The sequence below is a fragment of the Stegostoma tigrinum genome, chromosome 17 (assembly GCF_030684315.1).
Source record: "Stegostoma tigrinum isolate sSteTig4 chromosome 17, sSteTig4.hap1, whole genome shotgun sequence".
Classification (NCBI taxonomy): Eukaryota; Metazoa; Chordata; class Chondrichthyes; order Orectolobiformes; family Stegostomatidae; genus Stegostoma; species Stegostoma tigrinum.
The window spans coordinates 284,444-307,563 of record NC_081370.1 but is presented as its reverse complement, the minus strand read 5'-3'; the positions used below and the strand labels follow the sequence as shown (position 1 = coordinate 307,563).

General features: G+C 42.6%; 1 protein-coding gene across 3 annotated transcripts in view; it reads left to right on the top strand.

Annotated features, from left to right (window-relative positions):
* Window positions 1–23,120, top strand: part of LOC125459146 (proline-rich protein 5-like) — a 108,477-nt gene that overhangs the window by 35,337 nt on the left and 50,020 nt on the right. For 2 of the 3 annotated variants that reach the window (XM_059651881.1, XM_048545118.2), the window contains exon 3: window positions 14,793–14,873. The exons of the other annotated variant lie outside the window; for it this stretch is intronic. In XM_059651881.1, the coding sequence (XP_059507864.1) occupies window positions 14,793–14,873 (81 nt within the window). The remainder of the gene's footprint in view (window positions 1–14,792; window positions 14,874–23,120) is intronic. 3 annotated transcript variants of the gene reach the window in all.

Here is a 23,120-nt window from a genome sequence, read left to right as displayed (position 1 = left end):
ACACAGCATAGATTTTGTAGAAGGAGACAGCACTGTTCAACCCAGACTGGGAATGTTTGATGCTCGTGAACGCACAGAATTGCGATGTTCCAATCCCCTAGTGATGTTACGCTTCGTGATTAGAATATTCAACTTTTCTTTTTCTTCCCCTCAAAATAAAGAAGGAAATCTAACCCTGTAGGTTGTAGTGTTGGGCAAAGCCCGTGAGGATTGGCCACTATTTCAGTGGCTCTTCCTGTTACAGTATAGCCACCTCATCCTGTCACATGATAGAACCACTCCGTCCCTCTTACGCCAGTCGCTCTGGCTAATGTTTATGTCACCACGTGTAACTGGAAACATTGGTAAAGGCTGTTTACATGTCTGTCCAAAATAAAAGCAGTGTTGGGTTTCTGAGAAATCAAGCGACATGATGTTTGTGACACTGGGCAAAGTTCCTGGCTGAGTGGGTCTAGTGCTCAGTGTCAAAGTCAATGTAATTCAGTTTGTTTTCAGTTTACTGAGGAGTTCCCTCTTCTACAGAACCCAGTTACTGCTGAGGACTGACAATTACAATAGAAACCCAGAACTCTGAAACATAGATAAAGAGTTGAAACCTAACCAGGTTCCCAATCCTTATTATTGCTGGAAACCTGTGGATGGAGTGTGGATAAGAAGAGCCAGGATTTTTCTTTAAGAAATAACTTACATGCAGAGTGCACCCTTTCTGGGAAATGTCTGAAGACCATTCACAGTGAACAGCCAGCAATGACACGGTCCAACACCAGTGGCTGTTTTGTGCACAGCAAGATCCCACAAGTTCCACTCTTAAAAAGATAATTCACACAGGATGGAACTGGAACCAGTCTTTACGCATTCATTTAGAGATGCACGTTTCAAATATATGCTTCCTAAACCGATAGCCACAGTTTTACTGTCCTTATTTTACTGGGGCTCAAGTGAATTCCTGCCTTGTGTTTAATTCAAGCAACATTTAATAAAAATCTGGGCCTTCCCTTTTAAAGAAAGATAAGGGTTAATGTGAATAATCAAAAACAAGTTAAATCTGAAAATGTTGTTTTGTGAGATGGCACGTAATAATTTCTTCAATGATGCTGTTCAATTCAATACATGTACCCAACCATTTAGCCGTAGAGATTTCATTCCTGTCTTTCAAGTCCAAAAGGTTAATCTTTAACCTTTGATCTTACTTTTCATGGTGTATGCTTTATCTCACAATGAATGGTTATCGACATAACATTTAATGAGTATGCTATCTGCAGTGCATCACTTGTACACTTCAAACATTTGACAAATTAAAATCACACAGCCGCTACTTCCTCAATAGCCCATGGTTCAGTAGCTTTTTAATAAATTATTTGAAAATGTTTATCTTCCCAAGCTGTGCATTTCATATTTTACCCCTTTTTGTTCGGTATTTGCTGTATATCCCTAACTGCACTTAGGAGGATGAGATGTTGGGGATGTATTAGAATTGTGTAAGAGATGATCTGCATTCTAATATTCACCAGGAATGTTAACATGTGAAGCATCAGTAAAACTGACCGAACTCCTGCGCTGGGGGGTCATCTGAAGGTGGAACTGGAGGAATTTCTGTACAGATCACCTTTTGTGACAACTGCGTCTCCTTATCTTGTATATCAAAATAATATCCAAATTCACCCTAACTACCTAATTCCATACTGCGTCTCAATTCTTTATCCAAAAGTTCATTGAGCAGCTTTGAAGTTGCCAATCATGAAAATGCCTGCTTCTGATTCTGTTCTGAGATGGCCCCGAAGCTTGTATTTCATTCTCTGAACCAATGTGAATTTGTCTGCTGCAGTGGATTTAATCTGGTGCATTAATGCTTACGTTATCCTTTTGTAAGCTAAAATAAAATAGCCATGGATATCATGGTATTGAAGATTCCAACAGACGTTTATTACAGATTTTACATTATTCAAGCACATGTCTGGGCTCGTGTTAGGCTGTTTGATTAGAGAGCAGCATACCCGCCATTTCATGTCATGCGTCAAGTGATCCCCTAGGAAGATGACATGAGACTTTTGTCCTTCAGGTCACATTATAACTTAATCAAAGCTCTTAAATGCATACCAGCACTTTTCCAAAGATGAAACTTATCCCAAATAGGTATGTATGATTGCACATTATCAGTTCAACAATTATTGCAAGTAATTAAAACAAAGTTTATTAGACTAGAATAATAGGGTGGTTGTGGTAGGGGATTTTAACTTTCCAAACATAGACTGGAACAGCCATAGTGCTAAGGGCTTGGATGGAAAGGAATTTGTCAAATATATACAAGAAAATTTTCTGATTCAGTATGTGAATGTTCCTACTAGAGATGGCACAAAACTTAACTACTCTTGGGAAATAAGGCAAGGTAAGTGACTTAGGGGTCAGTGGGGGAGCACTTTAGGGCCAGCAAACATATTTCTATTGGTTTTAAAATAGTGATGGAAAAGGATAGACCGGATCTCAAAGTCAAAGTTCTGACTTGGAGAGAGGCCAATTTTGACTATGTTACGCAAGAACTTTCAAAAGGTGATTGGGACAGATGTTTGCGGGTAAAGGGATGGCTAGAAAATGGGAAGCCTTCAAAAATGGGATAACGAGAGTTCAGAGACAGAATGTCCCTGTTAGGGTGAACGGCAAGGCTGGTAGGTGTAAGGAATACTGGATGAGAAGTGAAATTGAGGGTTTAATCCAGAAACAGAAGGAAGTATGTGTCAGGCATAGTCAGCAGAGTTTCAGTAAATCCCTAGAAGAGTATGAAAGCAGTAGGAATATACTTAAGAGGGAAATCAGGAGGCTAGAAAGGGGACTTGAGATAACTTTGGCAGGTAGAATTAAGGAGAATCCAAAGGAATTCTACACAAATACAGTTAGGACAAAAGGGAGAGAATAGAGCCCCTTTAAGAATCAGCAAGACCATCTGTGTGTGGAACCACAGGAGATGGCAGAGATACTAAACAAGTATTTTGCATCACTGTTTACTGTGGAGAAGGATATGGAAGAAACAGAATGTGGACAAGCAAATAGCAACTTCTTGAAAAATGCTTACATTACAGAGGAGGAGGTGCTGGACATCATAAAGCACATAAAGGTGGATAAATCCCCAGGACCTGATCAGGTGTACCCTAGAACTCTGTGGGAAGCTAGAGTAGTGATAGCTGGGCCCCTTGCTGAGATACTTGTATCATCGATAGCCACGAGTGAGGTGCTGGAAGGCTGGAGGTTGGGTAATGTGGTGCCACTATTTAAGAAAGGTGGTAAGGAAAAGCCAGGGACCTATAGCACAGTGAGCCTGACATCAGTGGTGGGCAAGCTGTTGGAGAGAATCCTGAGGGACAGGATTTACATCTATTTGGAAAGGTAAGAACTGATTAGGGATGGTCAGCATGGCTTTGTACATGGGAAATCATGTCTCACTAACTTGATTGAGTGTTTTGAAGAAGTAACGAGAAGGATTGATGAGGGCAGAGGGGTGGATGTGATCTATGTGGTCTTCAGTAAGGTGCTCGACGAGGTTCCACATGGTGGACTGGTTAACAAGGTTCGATCACTTGGAATACAGGGAGAAATAGCATTTGGATAAAGAGCTAGCTGAAGGGTAGAAGACAGAGAGTGGTAGTGGAGGGTTGCTTTTCAGACTGGAGGCCTGTGACCAGCGGTGTGCCACAAGGATTGGTGCTGGGTCCACTGCTTTTTGTCATTTATATAAATGATTTGGATATGAACGTAGGAGGTATAGTTAGTAAGTTTGCAGTGACATCAAAATTGGAGGTGTGGTGGACAGTAGAGAAGGTTACCTCAGAGTAATCAAAGTACCTCAGATTTTTTTCTGAAGAAGGGTCTAGGCCCGAAACGTCAGCTTTCCTGCTCCTCTGATGCTGCTTGGCCTGCTGTGTTCATCCAGCTCTACCCTCTGTTACCTCAGAGTACAACAGGATCTCAATCCAATGGGCCATGGAGTGGCTGATAGTTTAATTTAGATAAATGTGAGGTGCTGCATTTTGGAAAAGCAAACCGGGGCAGGATTTATACTGTCAATGGTAAGGTCCTGGGACATGTTGCTGAATAAAGAGACCTTGGAGTGCAGGATCATAGTTCCTTGACAGTGGAATCCTAGGTCAATAGGATAGTGAGGAAGGTATTTGGTATGTTTACCTTTATTGGTCAGTGCATTGCGTACAGGGGTTGGGAGGTCATGTTGCAGCAGGACAGAGCATCGGTTAGGCCATCTTTGGAATACTGTGTGCAGTTCTGGCCTCCTGCTATTGGAAGGATGTTGTTGAAATTTGAAAGGGTTCAGAAAAGGTTGACAAGGATGCTTTTCTGATGAAGGGTCTAGACCCGAAATGTCAGCTTTTGTGCTCCTGAGATGCTGCTTGGCCTGCTGTGTTCATCCAGCTTCACACTTGGTTATCTTGGATTCTCCATCATCTGCAGTTCCCATTATCTCTCGTGTAAAGGGCATCTGGCTGGATACATGAATAGGAAGGGTTTAGAGGGATATGGACCAAATGCCGGTAATTGGGGTTAGATTTATTTAGGATTTGTGGTCAGCATGGACAAGTTGGACCAGAGAGTCTGTTTCAGTGCTGTACATCTCTATGACGCTGTCTATAAATCTATGACTAATATTTCAAACTTCAATGTAATGCTTTCAAGGGTGGCAATTATATATCCATCTGAAGAGATGTGCATTGTTCTCTGTTGGTCTTCTTTGACAGCTTATTTGTTTTGCTGCTGGTTGCTGTCATTCCCATCGCCACATAATGATCATCATCAGAGATTTCCTCCTCACTCTCTCTCTCTGTGCAATACACAGTTGCGCACAGTGGTCTGTGCTGCATCTGTTCCTTCGCAGCCCTGACTTCCTTGTTGCATATTTCGCTAATCTTTGCTGTCATCCATTTGTGTGGGCTTTTATTACTGAGCACATTCTCTGCTCAGCACACAGGTATGGTAGCTCTATATCCTTCTCCTCATTGATTTCTTTCATTCTCCTCTGTCTTTGAAAAAGTCTGCCATGTGTTTTGGAATGATTGGACAATTGGTTGCTGGACAAGATCCTTTGCACTTCCAAGCGTATGGGTTTGGGAATTTTTTTTAAAGAAATCGTTTGTAGGGTGCAGATGTCATTGGCTGGCCAGCATTTCCTGCCCATCCCTAGTTGCACCTTGAGAAGGTGGTGGTGAGCTGCCTTCTTGAACCGCTGCAGTCCTCCTGCTGTGGGTGGGCCCACAATGCCCTTAGGGAGGGAATTCCAGGATTTTGACCCAGTGACAATGAAGGAACAACGATATATTTCCAAGTCAGGAAGGTAAGTGGCTTGGAAGAGGAAAGTGCAGGTGGCAGTGTTCCCATGTATCTGCTGCCCTTGTCCTTCTAGATGGAAGTAGTCATGGGTTTGGAAGGTGCTGCCTGAGGATTTTCAGTGAATTTCTGCCATACACACTGCTGCTACTGAGTATCAGTGATGGAGGGAGTGGATGCTGATGGATGTGGTGCCAATCAAGCAGGTTATTTTGTCCTGGTTGGTGTCAAGCTCCTTGAGTGTTGCTGGAGCTGCCCCATCCAGGAAAGTGGGGAATATTCCATCACATTCCTGACTTGTGCCTTGTGGATGATGGACAGGCTTTGGGGAGTCAGGAAGTGAGTTACTTGCCACAGTATTCCTAGCTTCTGACCTGCTCTTGTAGCCACTGTGTTTATGTGGTGAGTCCTATGATAACCTTCAGCATGTTGATAGTGGGGGATTTAGTGATGGTAACACCATTGAATGTCAAGAGACAATGGTTAGATTGTCTGTCTCTTATTGGTGGTGGTCATAGTTTGGTATTTGTGTGGCATGAATGTTACTTGCCATGTGTCAGACCAAGCCTGGGTATTGTTCAGATCTTCATTGCATTTGAACGTGGACTGCTTCAGTATCTGAGGAGTTGTGAATGGTGCTGAACATTGTCTAACCATCAGTGAACATTCCCACTTCTGACCTTGTGATGGAAGGAAGGCCATTGATGAAGCAGCTGAAGATGGTTGAGCCTAGGCCACTATGCTAAGGAACTCCTGCAGAGATGAAGACTGGCATCTGTGATGCTGGGCACTACTGATGGAGGCCGAGATGGATCATCCAATCAACACTTTGGGCTGAAGATTGCTGTGAATGCTTCGGCCATATCTTTTGCACTGATGTGCTGGGCTCTTCCATCATTGAGGACGGGGATATTTGTGGAGCCTCCTCCTCCAGTGAGTTGTTTAATTGCCCACCACCATTCACTACTGGATGTGGCAGGACTGCAGAGCTTAGATCCAATCCTTTGGTTACGGGATTGCTTAGCTGTGTCTGTCACTTGCTACTTACACTGTAATTGCTTCCCATTTGGTGTTGCAGAATAATGCAACAAGGCAATATGAAATCCTTGCTTTTGTTGCACATTGCTTGGTGACCAATCATTTGGTAGTACAGACTTCCTCTGGCAGCTCATTCCATACAGTCACCATCTACTGTATGAAAAGGTACCCCTCAGGTCTTTTTATAAATCTTTCTCTTCTCACCTTAAGCCCATACCCCTCTAGTCAGCAAAAGAATATTGTCTATTCACCCAATCCACACCCCTCATGTTTTTATAAACCTCAGTAAGGTCACCCCTCAGCCTGTGATGCTCCAGGGAGAAATTAATCCCAACCTTTACAGCCGCTCCCTATAATTCAAACCCCTCAGTCCCAGCAACATCTTTGTAAATCTTTGCTGTACCCTTTCAGGCTTAACAACATCTTTTGTGTAGCAGGGTGACCAGAACTGTATGTAATATTCCAAAAGTGGCCCCACCAATATCATGATAATGGGAACTGCAGATGTTGGAGAATCCAAGATAATAAAATGTGAGGCTGGACGAACACAGCAGGCCCAGCAGCATCTCAAGAGCACAGTCAGTGCTCCTGAGATGCTGCTGGGCCTGCTGTGTTCATCCAGCCTCACATTTTATTGTCACCAATATCATGTACAGCCACAGCATAATGTCCCAACTCCTACACTCAATGTTCTAATATTGCCGGTCCAAGGACCTCTTGGCCATCATCCTGAATATTTAACCACCATTTCAAATTTTCGGTAGCATTTCCTGCAATCCCCACGAATGTGGCATTTCTTTGTTCACTGGACCCTCAAGGAATATATATCACCCAGCCACACCCAACTGAGCAATTGGCCTTTTGGAGATGATAGTTCTGTTGTGTCGGCCATGATGACTCGCTTTACCACAATCCAGCCCTGCTGGGCAAAAATGCAAGACATTTGAAGTACAAGGTACCCTGTTAATTTCTATCTGTAGTTGAGAATCCAAGGTTTTAGCATTAATGCGGCTCAGTCTTGAGAAATGAACATTAACAATTTGATTGTCATGTGTCATCTAACCGCCATAATTTTGTAACCTTGCTGGGGCTTTTCCATTCTTTGTGACCCACTCTTAATTACAAATTAAATGCTGGCTTCTCCCTTGATGAAAGCCTGGCTACTTTTTATATAAATTATTCAAATATGCATAAAAGAATTAAAATGATTAGAATGCATCCTAGAGTAAGACAATTTCACAGCACAGGACCCGGTTTAGGGATTTTGTCCTTAAATTAACTGATAGGGACTATATCTTCCAAGCGTCTGAAGTGATGTTTTTTGCATGGTGCAGTCAGAAACTTGCAGTCTGATCAGCTAAAAATTTAGCCACCGTTTAAGTGATCGTCACATGATTCCATTCACCAAGTCCGGAACGGGGAAGATTTTCACTGTGTTCGTGGCTACAATGTTGGTGTTTTTACAGATGTCTCTGTTGTTGTTAACCATTTTTCTGCCCATGATCAGTCAGAAACTGTGCTGGTGTTCAATCCATTTTCCATGACTTCTTTGACTATAACCATTTTGACCTTACTGTGTATTATTAACTTAGGAAAGTGAAGTTTGGTCACAGTGTCCACAGAATGCACAAAGAAATGTTTCTGCATTTGCCCTAAATCTTTGTGCACGGGGTAACTCCCTTGTTAAAGTTGTGTGTCCATTAGATTTACAATACAGTGTGGTAGTGACTTCCAATATTTTTACAGATTACCTATTTCCCTCTTATTCTTTTTTAATGAACCTTCTGTCCTCTTCATCGAGTATATCTGCATCTTTTAACAGGATTTTTCATCTTTGATAAGTTAGGTGAATCAATTGCAGAGAGATTTTTGTACTTTTCTCTTTGGTGCAACTGAGAATTGAGATGAGGGTCAGTTTGAACCATGAACAGCGACGTGTTTTAAAGAAATGGGAGCAAAGAAAATTGGTGACACTGGCCTGGAAGATTCTTATGGGAGTTCATTGCTAACCTAAGGAACACTACGGACAGTTTGATCCCAATGTGTAGCCATGCCCAGGACTACCAACTAGTTGGATTTTGAGTTGGTCAGTCAGGAGAGAACTTATGCAAAGCAACCAGCCTCAAAGAATATTGATTTTTGATTAAAATAAGATGTGAAAATGGTTTCTGACAGGTTTTGGCAAGTGCACAGTGAATTTGGAAGCTTTGGGACCCGCTGCTAAATTTTTCCTCTCTCTAGTTTTCTGTCCAGTTGAAGAATTGTCGACTGTTCAGAGGAGAGAATCCCAGTCAGTAGAAAATAAGTAAATAATTGGGGAAAGCCTACTGAAATTGTTCACATTCACCAGTGACTTAGAAATTAGATATAGTTACATGCCTGTGCATAACTCATTAACCAAGGATTGCATGAAGGCTTGTTGTCCATTGTTTAAAACTGTTTAGTTGAACTGGCAAATTACAACTCTTTTAGCTTTTCAATTTATCTCCACTGTGTTTGTCAGTCTGCCTGTGTGTGTGTGTATGCACGTGCAAGAGTGCATAAGGGTTATGATCAAAAAATTGGGTTTAAATGATATTCATTAGATATCCTTGTTTAGATTTCCTGCCAAATTGACAGTCTTACTGATAAATTGTTCATTTTTGTTTAAGTCATTAAGTTTGTATCCAGCATTTATTATTCATAGAACAAAAACAGAAGTTGCTGGAAAAGCTCAGTAGGTCCTGCAGCATCTGTGAGTAAAAATCAGAGTTAACATTTCGGGTCTGGCAAACCTTCCTCAGACCTCTGTGTTCTAATGTCTAATACTTTAAGGAGAACCATCAGGTTTTGTTTAAAGGGTATAATAATGTCTTGTCTAGATAAACTGTGGATCCACTGACTTAGCAAAAGTAATTGCCTTGCCACTCTTCATATCATGTTTTGATTCTCCATTTCTTTCATTGAAGCTTTACCCAACAAAATTATTATCTCACTATAGTCACTCAATTGCTATTTTTAACATGGCCTGCTGCAGCTACATATCTCGCTTTAGTGATCGCAAATTAGTCCCCACCAAACTAAATAAAGTTGCTCTTTTATGTTTCTTTGCCTTACATACATCTTCACTACCTAGTGAACCAAGATAATTTTCTTACAGGCTTGTTCCACATATTATTCAGTGTCCAGTACAGCACAATCAAATAGCCAACAAAGAACATGTTCATCCCGTGACAATCCGACCCCACCACCAGACAGTTTTCCCTCCCCACTCTTATCTGCTTTCCAGAGGGACCACTCTCTCCATGACTCCCTTGTCATCTCCACACTCCCCTCCAACCCCACCACACCCAGCACCTTCACCTACACCTCACCCCCCCCCGCCAACCCCCATTCCAGGCCCCAAGAAGACCTTCCACATTGAGCAGAGGTTCACCTACACATCTGCTAATGTGGTATACTGTATCCACTGTTCCAGATTTGGCATCCTCTACCTCGGGGAAGCCAAGCAGAGGCTTGGCACTGCTTTGTGGAACACTGACGCTCGATTCGCAACAAATAACTGCACCTCCCGGTCACAAACCATTTCAATTCCCCCTCCAATTCCTTAGATGCCATGTCCATCCTGGGCCTCCTGCAGTGCCACAATGATGCCACCCAAAGGTTGCAGGAACAGCAACTCATATTCCACTTGGGAACCCTGCAGCCCAATGGTATCAATGTGGACTTCACAAGCTTCAAAATCTCCTCTCCCCCTACCGCATCCCAAAACCAGCCCAACTTGTCCCCGCCTCCCTAACCCGTTCTTCCTCTCACCTATCCCCTCCTCCCACCTCAAGCCCCACCCCCATCTCCTACCTACTAACCTCATCCCACCCCCTTGACCTGTCCATCCTCCCTGGACTGACCTATCCCCTCCCTAACTCCTCACCTACACTCACCTTTACTGTCTCCAACCACTCGTCTTTGACCTGTCTGTCTCCTCTCCATCTATCTTCTCCTCTATCCATCTTCGACCTGCCTCCCCCTCTCTCCCTATTTATGTCAGAACCCACTTCCTGTTCCCCATTTCTGAAGAAGGGTCTAGGCCCGAAACATCAGCTTTCCTGCTCCTCTGATGCTGCGTGGCCTGCTGTGTTCATCCAGCTCTACACCTTGTCAACCCAGGACAAATACATTTTTATAACCAGTATAATTTGTTTGGATTCAGCCTTATCTACATCCCATTCTTTGAATTCTCTATGTACAGTGAGTTGTTTTGAGGAACTTGCAACTCTGCTTAGGCAATTCCTTGCCAAAATGATACTTCAATTTATTCCTAAAGTAGCTATTAACTATCTCTTGGCAACTCCTGGGAATTAGCCAATAAGGCCATAGAATCCCTACAGTGTAGACACAGGCCATTTGGCCCAATGAGTCTACACTGACTCTCTGAAGAATATCCCATCGAGACCCTTCCCCACACCCCCTACCCTACCCCCATTACCCTGCTCTTCCCATGGCTAATGCACCTAACCTACACACCCCTGAATACTATAGATAATGTAGCATGGCCAATCCACTCAACTTGCACATCTTTGGACTGATGTTATTATTATTGCTGTTCTAGTTTTGTCTTGCACTGTGGTAGCCTGATTGCTCAAAGTGTGTTCAGCCTTGCGGAATGTTGAACTTGTTCCATGCAAAGTGAAGGAAATGACTGAGTTTGTTTTCATCAAAAATGTTTCCAAGGCAATGGGCCCAAAACATCCTTCTCCCAGAACTGAACTACCATCTGAACCTGCCCCAATGAAACACTTTGGCACAATCCTCAAACCTAAACATAAATACTGACCCTGGGACACCCTAATTAACTGTGTGGTCAACTGTTTATATCAACTGTGAAAATCATGATCTGTTTCTCTGGGGAATAGCCATCTGTTCTTTTCAAAATCTACTAAAGTCCAGCCAATCCTCATACAAATAAGCATTTAACAGATAATCTTCCATTGGTTAACAAGATGTAGAGCTGGATGAACACAGCAGGCCAAGCAGCATCAAAGGAGCAGGAAAGTTGGACGTTTCGGGGCCTAGATCTCGAAACGTCAGCTTTCCTGCTCCTCTGATGCTGCTTGGCTTGCTGTGTTCATCCAGCTCTACACCTTGTTATCTCAGATTCTCCAGCATCTGCAGTTCCTACCATCTTCCATTGGTTGTTTGGTTGTGATTCAGAGAATATCAGAAGTTAGTCATTTTGCACTTGTGCTCTGCCATTTTCCATCATGATTACTAAAGTTATAGTTTGTGTCCATCAATTTTTTTGTCTTTCAACGTGCACCTTTAGGCAACCTTTATAATTTGCCAATATATTCTATATTATTCTAAGCCATTTTTTAAAAATCCATTCGTGGGATGTGGACATCGCTGGCCAGGCCAGCATTTATTGCCCATCCCTAATTGCCCAGAGAGCAGTTAAGTGTAAACCACATTGCTGTGGGTCTGGAGTCATGTGTAGGCCAGACCAGGTACGGACAGCAGTTTCCTTTCCAGTTGATGAAGGCTAGATCTGATGCCAATCTTTGCACACTTTTTTATATTTATTTGCAGAGTTGCATATTACAAGCAGATATCTTCCAACCCAACCAGCTCAGCCTAGGTTGTGCACATATAGTAGGCCTCAAGTGAAAGCCCAGTCAATGCTCATGCACAAGCAATTGCATGCAACTCGTCCATAATTCGTGCAAATCTCACGAGTGAAAGAAGAATGTTGGGCAAGACGCCAGGCTGTTCGTCAAATCTGACAATGGAATGTCTAATGTCAAAACCCAATGTCAGGCAAATGCTGTCTAATGCAGTGCTTCCTCCATGAAACATCAGCAGAGATTGTGGTCACATTCTCAAGATGTGGCTTGAACCCACAGCCTTCTGACTCAATGGGTGAGAGTTTTACTACCTACGACAAGCTCTCCCCGTTGTGAAGAGCCCACTGACACTCCCATTCACATTAGGTGGACTTTTTTTTAAGCCATGAAGTTCATTATCCCAACTAAGATGCCCAAATGTGTTATAAAATGGGTTTAATACAAAGTAAATGTATCTGCACACAAGAAGCCCTCCCACAGATCAGGCACAGTGCAGCTCTGGTGTAGGTACAGCTCCTTCTGTACCTTCAGGGACAGGTTTTTTTAAAAAAAATAGATTTTAGTAATGAACACTGTTTACTTTTAGCTTGTACTCCTCTATTATTTTGTATTCACCAGCTCTACATTGCCTACATTTCAACATAACTCATTCCCTTGGCCCCCTTCAGGTCTATGTTAATCACATTGAGCAATTAGTCAGTATGCAAGGCCAGATCAATGACTACACCTTTTAATTCCCCCTTCCTCCATAATACTGTTGTTGATAATCAGGCGATCCTTCTGTGACAACTTAAAGCCCACATCCTACCACTTTACATTATGATGGGTTAGCACAGTCAGTCTGTCGTATGGCAGAGTTTTAAAATTACTTCAGATGGAGAATTACCCTCCTTGTTCTCTACACCAGACGTTTTCTTTGGCATATCACTTTGTTCCATCTGAGAAAATTTTTTGAAAAATGATTTCATTCAGAAGGGGTGGCATCTTCTTCAGTTCATGAGTCAATGTTTAGGTATTACCTCAAGGCAAACCTAAGACCTAGAAAAGACCCAGTGCCAACAGTACTGATGACCAGCACTGAGGCTGTGAGTAGAGAAGTAGGCATTGGACAGTCAAGGGCTGAATGGCCTTCTCTGCTGTAATTTATGAGGAAATCCAGGCATAATATTCTGTGTCTACACCCCAGCGCTACTGGCACACAGAAGTATGAAAGGTGTGGCTGTAACACCTGTGTCCTCGATAGAAGGGACAACCTACCCAGTTGATTTACACATGACTCCAGCCCTGCAAGGATGTGGTTGACTCCTAACTGCCCTGTAGTGTAGTGTTTCAATTGGCTTGTTCGGAAGAAGTGTACAGGGAGGCAATGACCTACTGGTATTATCACTGGACTGTTAATCTAGAGAACATTCTGCAGACCCAGGTTTGAATCCCACAGTGGCAGATCGTGGAATTTGAATTCAATAAACTATCTGGAATTTAAGAATCTAATGATGACCATGAGCCTATTGTCAATTGTTGGAAAAACCCATCTGGTTCACTAATGTCCTTTTAGGGGAGGAAACTGCCATCCTTACCTGGTCTGGTTTACATGTGACTCCCGACCCACAGCAATGTGGTTGATTCTGAGCTGCCCTCAGAACAATGAGATGAGCAATAAACGTTGCCTAGCCAGCGATACCCTCATGCAGTGAATGAATTAAAAAAATAAGAGTAACAAGCGGTGGTAAATCAGTATGAGTCTTGTCAGTGTTGCCCACCTGAAGGGAGTAATGTTTATAAATGGTATTGGTTTGGTCATTAGTAGGAAATGTACTGGGGCAAAGTCTGCTTGGGAAAGCTAATGTGCCTGTACTAACTCTCTGCCCCTTTCTTATTGCCCGTCCCCCTTCTCCCCCCTTTACACCCTGCCTGCCTGCTCAACGTACATAGAGACTTATATCCACCATGTCTAGATAACAGGCTCTAAATGCCCAGGCCGGTGCCAGGAAGCACAGGAGTATTGGTGAACCAAGCAGTGGAAGGTTTTGCCTCTCAAACCGTGCAGGTTTGGTTGGGGGCACAGATGTGAGAAGTAAATAGTAGGAACACTACACCAATAGCCTTTTTAATGAAGGTAAAGTTGCCATGCTCATAGAGGACCACAGGGCTGTTCTGTCATCAGAGAGAGCCAACCAGCAGTGGTTTCACCCGAGGGTCACTGAGCCTCTGGCAAAGGGAGTGTTGGGAAGGAGAGTCCTTCGTGGTAAGAATATTTATCACAGATCAGTTGTGCTGGGAGAAGCAGATGTTTATAAAGGCTTATGATGGGCCACACTTCCATTGGTTAAAACACCACTGCTAATATGACATGACCTGACTGCTCTGCTATATGTTAGTCCATGTAACATATGCCATAAAGACTGGTTTGTTGTGGGGACAGATGTCTTGAAATTTAGTAACAACACTAACTGTGCTCACTTAGGTCTCAGACTTGCATATACTTTGGGGCTTGTGCTTATTTTTGTTACTATTTTGTTATATTGCAGAGCAGACCACACTGTACTGAACTGCACTGCTTAATTGAATGCCTGTTTAACTGAGAGAAAAATTGGAAGCATTTTATTCACAGTCTCCTATGTTGTGATGTTGTCTGACTACCTTAATATTATCACTCAGATCTCAGCAAAGCATGACACCTTTAATTATTGCCAAAAGTTGTCAGCGGCAACTTCAATTGGCCTGTAATACAGGCTGTTGCAAAGGCTGAGGAAAGCTGCTGTAACTTTGTCAGTTCATTGATTTTTGGTATCTTTTACACAAAACTTTTCTTTTTGTCCTCCCCCTCAGCGTCCACAAGGCAGTGATCCGGGTCTTCCAGGGAGGAAGTTTACAAGACAATGAACTGTTCTCTCTGAATGAAAACATACGGTAAATATCCCAGATAAGGTTGAAGCTAGCAAACTGCGTAATCCTTACAATGAATGTAAAACTGCACCAAAGTCACACCCCTCCAGAGGAAGACTGAACTGTACTTAATCTGGACTATGTGCAACACCAGTCTCCCAAAGATGCAATGAATTCTTAACTGTCCTGTGAAGTGGCCTTAGTACACCATTCGGATTTGTCAGAAGTGTTAAAAATGAGGATGAAACCACATAGAGCTGCAGTAGGATAAGACAATGACCCAGCCCCACTTTCTCAGAGCTACTCTGCAAGCTGCTCCCATTGCAGCGCATCATAAGAAATGCAAATGGAAACCTGGCATTTATTGCAAAAGGACTGGGTTACAAAAGTAAAGACACGTTGTTACAATTGTATAAGGCTTTCATGGAGTATTGTGCCCGAGTTTGGTCTCCTTACATGAGGAACGATGTGGAAGCACTGGAGGCAGTTCATTGAGACATTGAATTCAGGAATGAAAGGGCTACCATACAAGGAGCAACTGAATAGCTTGGGCTTGTATGCATTGGAGTACAGAAGAATGGGTGGGGGGTTGGTGTGGAATGAAGGCTGAAGGGGGTTGATAAGGTGGACATTGAACAGATGTTCCCCTTGTGGGACGCTCTCAAAGAAGAGGTGTAGATATAAAGTGAGAGGACGTAGATTCAAAACCGAGTTGAGGAGAAACTACCCCTCTCAGAGGATTGTGCATCTGTGGAACTCACTGCACCAGAGTGCCGTGGAGGTAGAACATTCAACAGGTTTAAGATAAAAATAGACGTGTTCCTGATGAAAAGCTATAGAAGGGCTATAGGGAGCAGGCAGGAGAGTGGAGTTGAGACCAGGATAAGATCAGCCTGTGTTAAATGGTGGAGTGGTCTCGAAGGACTGAAATGCCTCCTCCCGCTCCTAATTCCTATGTTTCTATGCCTCTTGTAACTGCCCTTGGACTTTAGAATCTTGTAAAGGGCAAAATCAGACTGACACAGGTTGAGTTTAAGCAGAAACTTATTCATTAAAATAAACTTTCAAATGCTGTGAAACAAAACTTCCCAGCTGTTACAGATGGCACAATACCTTGGTCAGTTTATCTGATTTCAATCTTTTCACGATCTAACCTCGATGCACACCAACAGACACAAAGTTACCGTGATGCATTGGAAAACACTCCTGCCCTGAACCTGACATGATTCAAATTCATGCCTCCTGAATCTGGTTCAAACAGTAGGCCTCTGTTTGGCTGATATAATCCTCCAGGTTGTAGGCCTGAGTCAGAGTGACCCTTCTCCCCAGTCCCCTCCCCACTCTCCACCACCTACTGATTCACTTTGAATGTGAGACAACCACGTTAAACATTTTCCTGGTGGTTGGAATGTTTGGGAGTTCAACCTCTGAGAATTTCACACACAGTGCAGCCAAGAATGACCAATGCTGAATGTTTCCATGGAGAAACTGGTCCAGACAACACAATCAGCTTAAATTGATTCCACTGTTTCAATCTGACATGGTAACAGAACAGATGGACAAATGTTTGAAGTATCCATTTCCCTCCTCAACATGGTAACATTGGTCAAGTTCCAGTCCTCTTACTCTGAGTGACCAATCTCTTAACTGGATTAGGCAGTGGCAGGTCACATCATTTCCTTGCTTCATTGGCCAGTGATAGCAAATCAGAACATGTTGAATCCCAGTGCCTGAATGGAACTCTCAGTGCTGAGAGTTGGCTTTTATCTGCAGCATTGTATCGAAGGATTTTTCATAGATCGTAAGGTCTAGTTTGAAGGGGACTTAAATCCTATAATTAAGACAGGCAAAGCAACCCTAGATTGTCCACCTTCTTGTGTAAGCAGCATTTCAGAAATATTGGTGGAGCTCTTCTTTGCAATACCTGGTTTTGTTATTCACTGGAATCGTTTGAGAGAACTGGTTGGCTTGCTAAAGATCAGAGGATTGTTAAGCCTAATCATGCCTGTGTATTAAGCACAGCCTCAGCTCCCATGTGATACAGATACCAGAAACCAGAGTATTGTGTAACCCATTAGCAATGCTGCTTTCAAGGGAAGTGGACCTAGCATGGTTAGAGTTGTTGGAAGTATTGAAAACTGTACTGAGGAATTGAGGTAGATTTGGTTTTCAAGAATAGAACTTAAGACATTTTTGTATCACTGAAGACCTACACTTGTGCCGATAGGGTCTCACAGTCTGTAGTAAAATGCTGTGAAGGAATGAAACTTAGTTCAGGATTGGGATATTAGCAAAATACTGCAGATGCTGGAAAACAGAGAGTACTGGAGAAACTCCAATCCTGCAACACCTTGAGGACCTGGAAACAAACAAAAGGTTTTGTGTCTGATGACCCTTCTTTGGAAGGTTAGAAACTGATGCTTTTTATGCTGATGGCAGAGGTGGGGTGGAGGGGGGAGAGCAAGTGGGACATGTAGAGATGGTATGGTTCCTGAACCTATGGCCTAGTCTGGCCAAGCACCATTCTCCATTGTTGTGTAAACATCCCAGCTGCATGTTTGAGAGGCAGAAAGGTTGGCCATGAGCCAGGAGAAAGAGTTCTTGACCACTGTCTGCCTCAGACCACGGTCCCCAGCACACCTCTAGGTGAAGCCTACTCACTGAGAGGATCTGGCCGAGGCATGGGTAGAAAAATTATAGCTGGGTCTACCTGCAGCCGCAACGTCTACAATGAAATGCCTGGAAATTAAACGCCTCAGTTACGTGGATGAATGGGGCTAGTCTTCTTTTCGAGCAAAAATAGTTGGTGATTTAATAGGCGTTTAAAATTATTCAGGATATTTGGTGAGTAAGTTTTGGCCAAAAAATTGAACTCAGTTGGACACGGTCTGGAATGGCTTACAGAAAGGGGAATTGTGCTTGGCATATCTACTGAGGTTTTAGAAGGCTGTAACTAGTAGGGTTGATATGAGTGAGCTAGTGGATGTGATTCACTTAAATTTTCAGAAGGCTTTCAATAAAGGTCTGCCATAAAAGATTAGACTTAAAGTTAAAATGTGTGGGATTGGGCGTAGTATACTGACATGGATGGAGAACTGACTGGCTGATAGGAAATGAAGAGGAGGAGTAAAGGAGTATTTTAGTGATTGGCAGGCTAGTGGGGTGCCGCAGGGGTCGGTGCTGGGACCCCAGCTATTCACAATATGTATTAATGATTAAGATGAGGGAACAAAATGTCATCATAGAATAACAAGAGTGTGGAAGCAGGCCATTCGGCCCATTGAGTCCACACTGACCCTCCAAAGAGCACTCCACTCAGACCCACACTTTCCCTGTAATCCTGCATTTCCCGTGGCTAATCCACCTAGCCTGCACATGATTGGACTATGGCGGGGGGGAAGAAAACCAGAAGAAACCCATGCAGTCATGGAAAGAATGTGCAAACTCCACATAGACAATGGCCCAAGGGTGGAATCGAACCTGGGTCCCTGGCACTGTGAGGCAGCAGTGCTAACCACTGAGCCACTTTACCATCCATATCTTTGTGTTTGCAGGTAACACTAAGCTATGTGGGAAGGTGAGCTGTGAGGAGGACGCAGAGATGCCTCAGTTCTGAAAAAGTGTCACTGGATTCGAAAAGTCAACTCTGCTTTCACTCTCTACAGATGCTGCCAGACCTACTGGGTTTCTCCAGCAATTTCTGATCTCAAGCATCCACACTTCTTTTGATTTACTTGCATCAGTGAGATTTGAAAAATTGAGGCGTTGGTCAGATGCATGACAAACATGGTATAATATGGATAAATGTGAGCTGATCCACTTTGGTAGCAAAAGCAAGAAGGTAGGTAATTATCGGATTGGTGATAGATTGGGAAAGTGGGAGGTGCAACAAGATGTGGGTACCCCTGTACACCAGGAACTGAAAGTAAGCGTTCAGGTGCAGCTGGCAGTAAAGAAGGCAAATGAGATGTTGGCCTTCATAGTGAGAGGATTTGAGCACAGGAGCATGGATGCCTTGCTTGCAATTGCCCAGGGCCTTGGTGAGACCACACCTGGAATATTGGATGCAGTTTTTGTCTCTTTATCTGAGGAAGGATGTTCTGGCTGTGGAGAGAGTGCAACAAAGATTTACCAAATTAATTGCTGGGGTGGCAAGACTGACATGTGAGAAAGATCAGTTTGGACTACATTGTCTGGAGACAAGAAGAATGAGGGAAGTTTCTACCTATGAAACTTTAACAAAACTAGACAAGGTGATCATAGGAAGGATGTTCCCAATAACCAGGGAGTCCAGAACCAGGGATCACAGTTTAAGGATACAGGGTAAGGACCGAGATGAGGAGAAATTTCTTCACCCAAGTGAGCCTGTGGAATTTTCAACAAAGAGTTAGATTTTAGGGCTAAGGGTATGGGGAGAAAGCGGTAACACGGGACTGAGTTGGATGATCAGCCATGATCATATAGAATGATGGAGCAGGCTTGAAGGGCTGAATAGTCTACTCCTGTTCCTGTTTTCAAATGTCTAAGTTCCTAAAGTAATTGGCAAGAAAAGGGAGAAGTGAAATTAATAATGAAACAAAATGTAATGATCTCAAATGTACATTTGAAAAGCTATTGGAAATAGATTCACTCATAACTTTCAGAATGGAATTTGAAATTGAATCTTGACATGAATAAGGAAAACTCCTGTGGTTATGAAGAAAGAGTAAAGTGAGTTGGTCAATTTGGATGGTTCCTTTGGAGAACTGGCATGAGCAGAATGGTCAGAGGGGGAAGATAGATCTTGTATCTTATTTTACCAAGCTCTGGACCCTTACCCAAACCTTCAGCTGAGAAGCCAGATTCTAAAGGTTGCTAGTATTCCTGTATTTTCTGGGAATCTCCCAGAATGAAATGTGGCTGTCTTGGACTTGCGCGCCCAGAAGAAAAACACCTTGTGTTCATGGTTCACAGAACTTAAAACTCACGTACCTCAGCTGCTAGTTGTTGTCTATGCTTCCCATTCCCAGATCCACAGCCCAATCCTCAATACCTCCGGACCCTTCCCTCCTTCAAACCCATCCTCATATCCAGCACTATACAGGGAATCTGTCAGTCCATCTTGGTCCTTGAAACGGTTTCAATAAAATCTCGACCGTTTAGCCAAAAGGCCACACACTCAACCTTTGTCATTACAGGTCCTCCATTCCCCAAGTGTAGGATGGAATGCATCAGAGGATCAATGATCTATAACGTGACAAGAACTCCTTCTCCTCCTGCTCCTGCATTTTGCTTTTTCACTAACCCTTCTATCCCCAATAGACGATAATTCCCACTGGAGCATTCCAGAGATTAGTTTGAGGAAAGCTTCTACAAACTGTGCTCGTATTGCTCACTAGTGTAAAACCACTTTGTCCAAATTAGAAAATTACACTTTATGACAGAATTAGTTTGCATTTGTCTTGGGAATAGCAAAGTGCTGAGACAGTCGTGATCACTCCTCTGAGAAGTGGTGCAAGAAACAGTTAGGAAACCGAGGCTGCCATTATCTTGATGGACAATAGACGTGACTCATGGAAGTAAAGGCCGAGCTGAGTTTTTCTCTCACCTCCATTGTCTGTTCCAGATGCAACGCAATTGGTCAAACTACAAGACATTAAGCAAAAACCACAATTCATATAAACACAATAATTAAAATATGAACAAAAGAAAGAACTTAGAAATAACTCTTTTGGAAAGCAACCAAATAATAGATGTAGTACGTTTTACTAACCCACCTGTTCCAAAACAGTAGCATCCTGTAAACGTACCCCTTGGTGAAAAGAAAAATTTAGAAAAAAATAGATTTGTCTCACAGGTAAGCCAGCAGCAGAGAGAAACCCCAGATTCTAGCTGCAACTGAGTGAGGGATAACATAGCTTCTACATTAAACTCCAACAGCAACTGCTTAAAACAAAACCTAAACCCTTTTTCAAAAAATAAACGAGAAATCCTGGTCTGTGAGAGCCGGCCGTACCCAGTCAGGCTGCCTCCATTGTTTTAGGAATGAACCCAAGGCCTCACAAGCTGTTTACTGCAGTGCTTTTGACAGATTACTCAGCGCCTCTGCCTTACAACCTCTCCTTAAGAACAACCAGGACAAAATATACTATTAAAACCACAACCCATCCTTCCATATGTCTGGTTAACAATAATCAATTGACTTTCAATTATTAATTGAGTGCGTATGCACAGCTTTTGATAGAAGGGAGTTGCATGCTTCGACCACACTTTGTGTGAAGAATACATAAGAAATAGGAATAGGAATATACTATATATCTTCTGAAGCTTGCCTTACAATTCAACAAGGCCTGCTTTGTGCCAGCTCCTCATAGCCATCAACTCAACGATGTTTGAAAAAAAATCTATCCACACCTCCTCTCCGCATATTTTCAGTGATCTAACCTCCAAAACTAGTGGTACAGAATTCCAGACAGTGGAATAGGAGATGAAATTTCTTAACATCTCTGTTTTAAATGAGTGCCTCCTTATTCTGTCACCACATCCTCTGATTTGAAGTTACGCCACTAGGAACATTTTCTCACCATGTTGTCTGTCAACTTTCCTCAGAATCTTGTAAAATTCTTCTAAACCCTAAATGAGAAAATGCCCAATCTGCTTTCACTGATCTTGATGCATCGACTGCTTCATTCCAGGAATCAGCCTCATGACTCTCCCTTGAACTGCCTCCAGTGCCAGTATGTCCTTTCTCTAGTGTGGGGGCCTAAAACTGGACACTCCTGGGACTGTCCCTACAGCTCGCTTCTTAATGGCCTGGTCTGATTTTAGGATTAGAACCACATACTTTGACTCCTCACCAACAGAAATATTCCCTCTATCCTATCGATTACTTTCAAAATCCTAAAAACTTCAGTCACTTTGCGGTTATGCTCAGGCAGTATGAGCATAGTTTATGGAACCTCTCATACACTAATCTATGGGGTCCACTCTTTTTTTTCCTGAAATTGCAGTTTACTGCTTCCACAGTCATGATGTCCTTTCTCGTCTGTGATGCACAGGAATTGTACAGTGGCCCAGGTCTGGTATAAGGAGGGCTGTCTTCAGTTGTAATGAGATCTCCTCCCATTTATTTTCTGGCCAGTTATTTATAACATTTTACTCGCTATTTGCCTTACTTATTGGATCTAACTACCATGGTTATTGATCAGTGGAAATGGGCCCCTAAATCTTCTTGCATCGCCAAGCCCTTCTTACTTAACACATAATCTGATCAGTTGTTTTTTTTTGTTCCAGGACAGATGACCTCCTCTTGTGTATGTCAAATCCATCCACAACAGTTTTGCCCACTCACTTAATCCATTAATGTCTCTGTATAAATTTATCCACATGCTTACATTAATCCTTGTGTCATCCTCAAACTTGGATGTGTGGCTTTCTATTACGTTACCAAGTCATTAATGAATTGAGGTCTCCACACAGATCATTGGGACACACCAATAGTTACCTCCTTCCGATTGTGTCTGTATAAATTATCTCCACTCTCTGACTTCTACCACTGAATCAATCTCTTAACCAGTCAATAAGTTTCCTTCAATTCCAGGCACATTAATTTTAGCTCCCTTATGTAGTACCTCATCAAAGCTTCTGTCCTTCACTATGTTTCCTCAAAAAGATTCGCTTGGTTTTGTTAGATGTGACCTTTGGAGATCCACATTGTTTTATCTCTCTCATTAGTTCAGCTGTCCTGTAATGGTTCAATCACTTTGTCCTTAATTAGGGACCCCAGTAACAACCCCTCAGCAGATATTAGGCTAACAAGTCTATCATGGCCATCTTACGGTTATGAATGATGAAGGTACATTTGCAATTCTTCAGTCTGAAGAGGCAGTTTCTGAATTGAGAATACATGCTGATTTACGACCAAAGAATCTGCAATTCCTTCTCTACGCTTCTGCCACAAGCTTTAAATGAACAGTCAGGTTAAGGATTTGTTTGTCTTTGTTGCTGCTATTATTTCTAACGGTATATTCTCGCTTTCACAAAGTGCAATAAGCTCCAGTTCTTGCTTCATTATTGATTTCCCAGGACGCCAGATATATTATCCTCTTCCTCTATCGTGACAATTATCCAACCAATCTGCCAATTACTTTTATTTATTTGCAATGCTATCGATACCTGCTTTTTAAAAATGTCTCATGTTACCCTAATTTTCCTTCTAAGATATTTATAAAGTATTATTATGCTAATCTTGATAACCTTTCCAAGTTTTTCTTTTTGCAGGTCTTCCTGTTC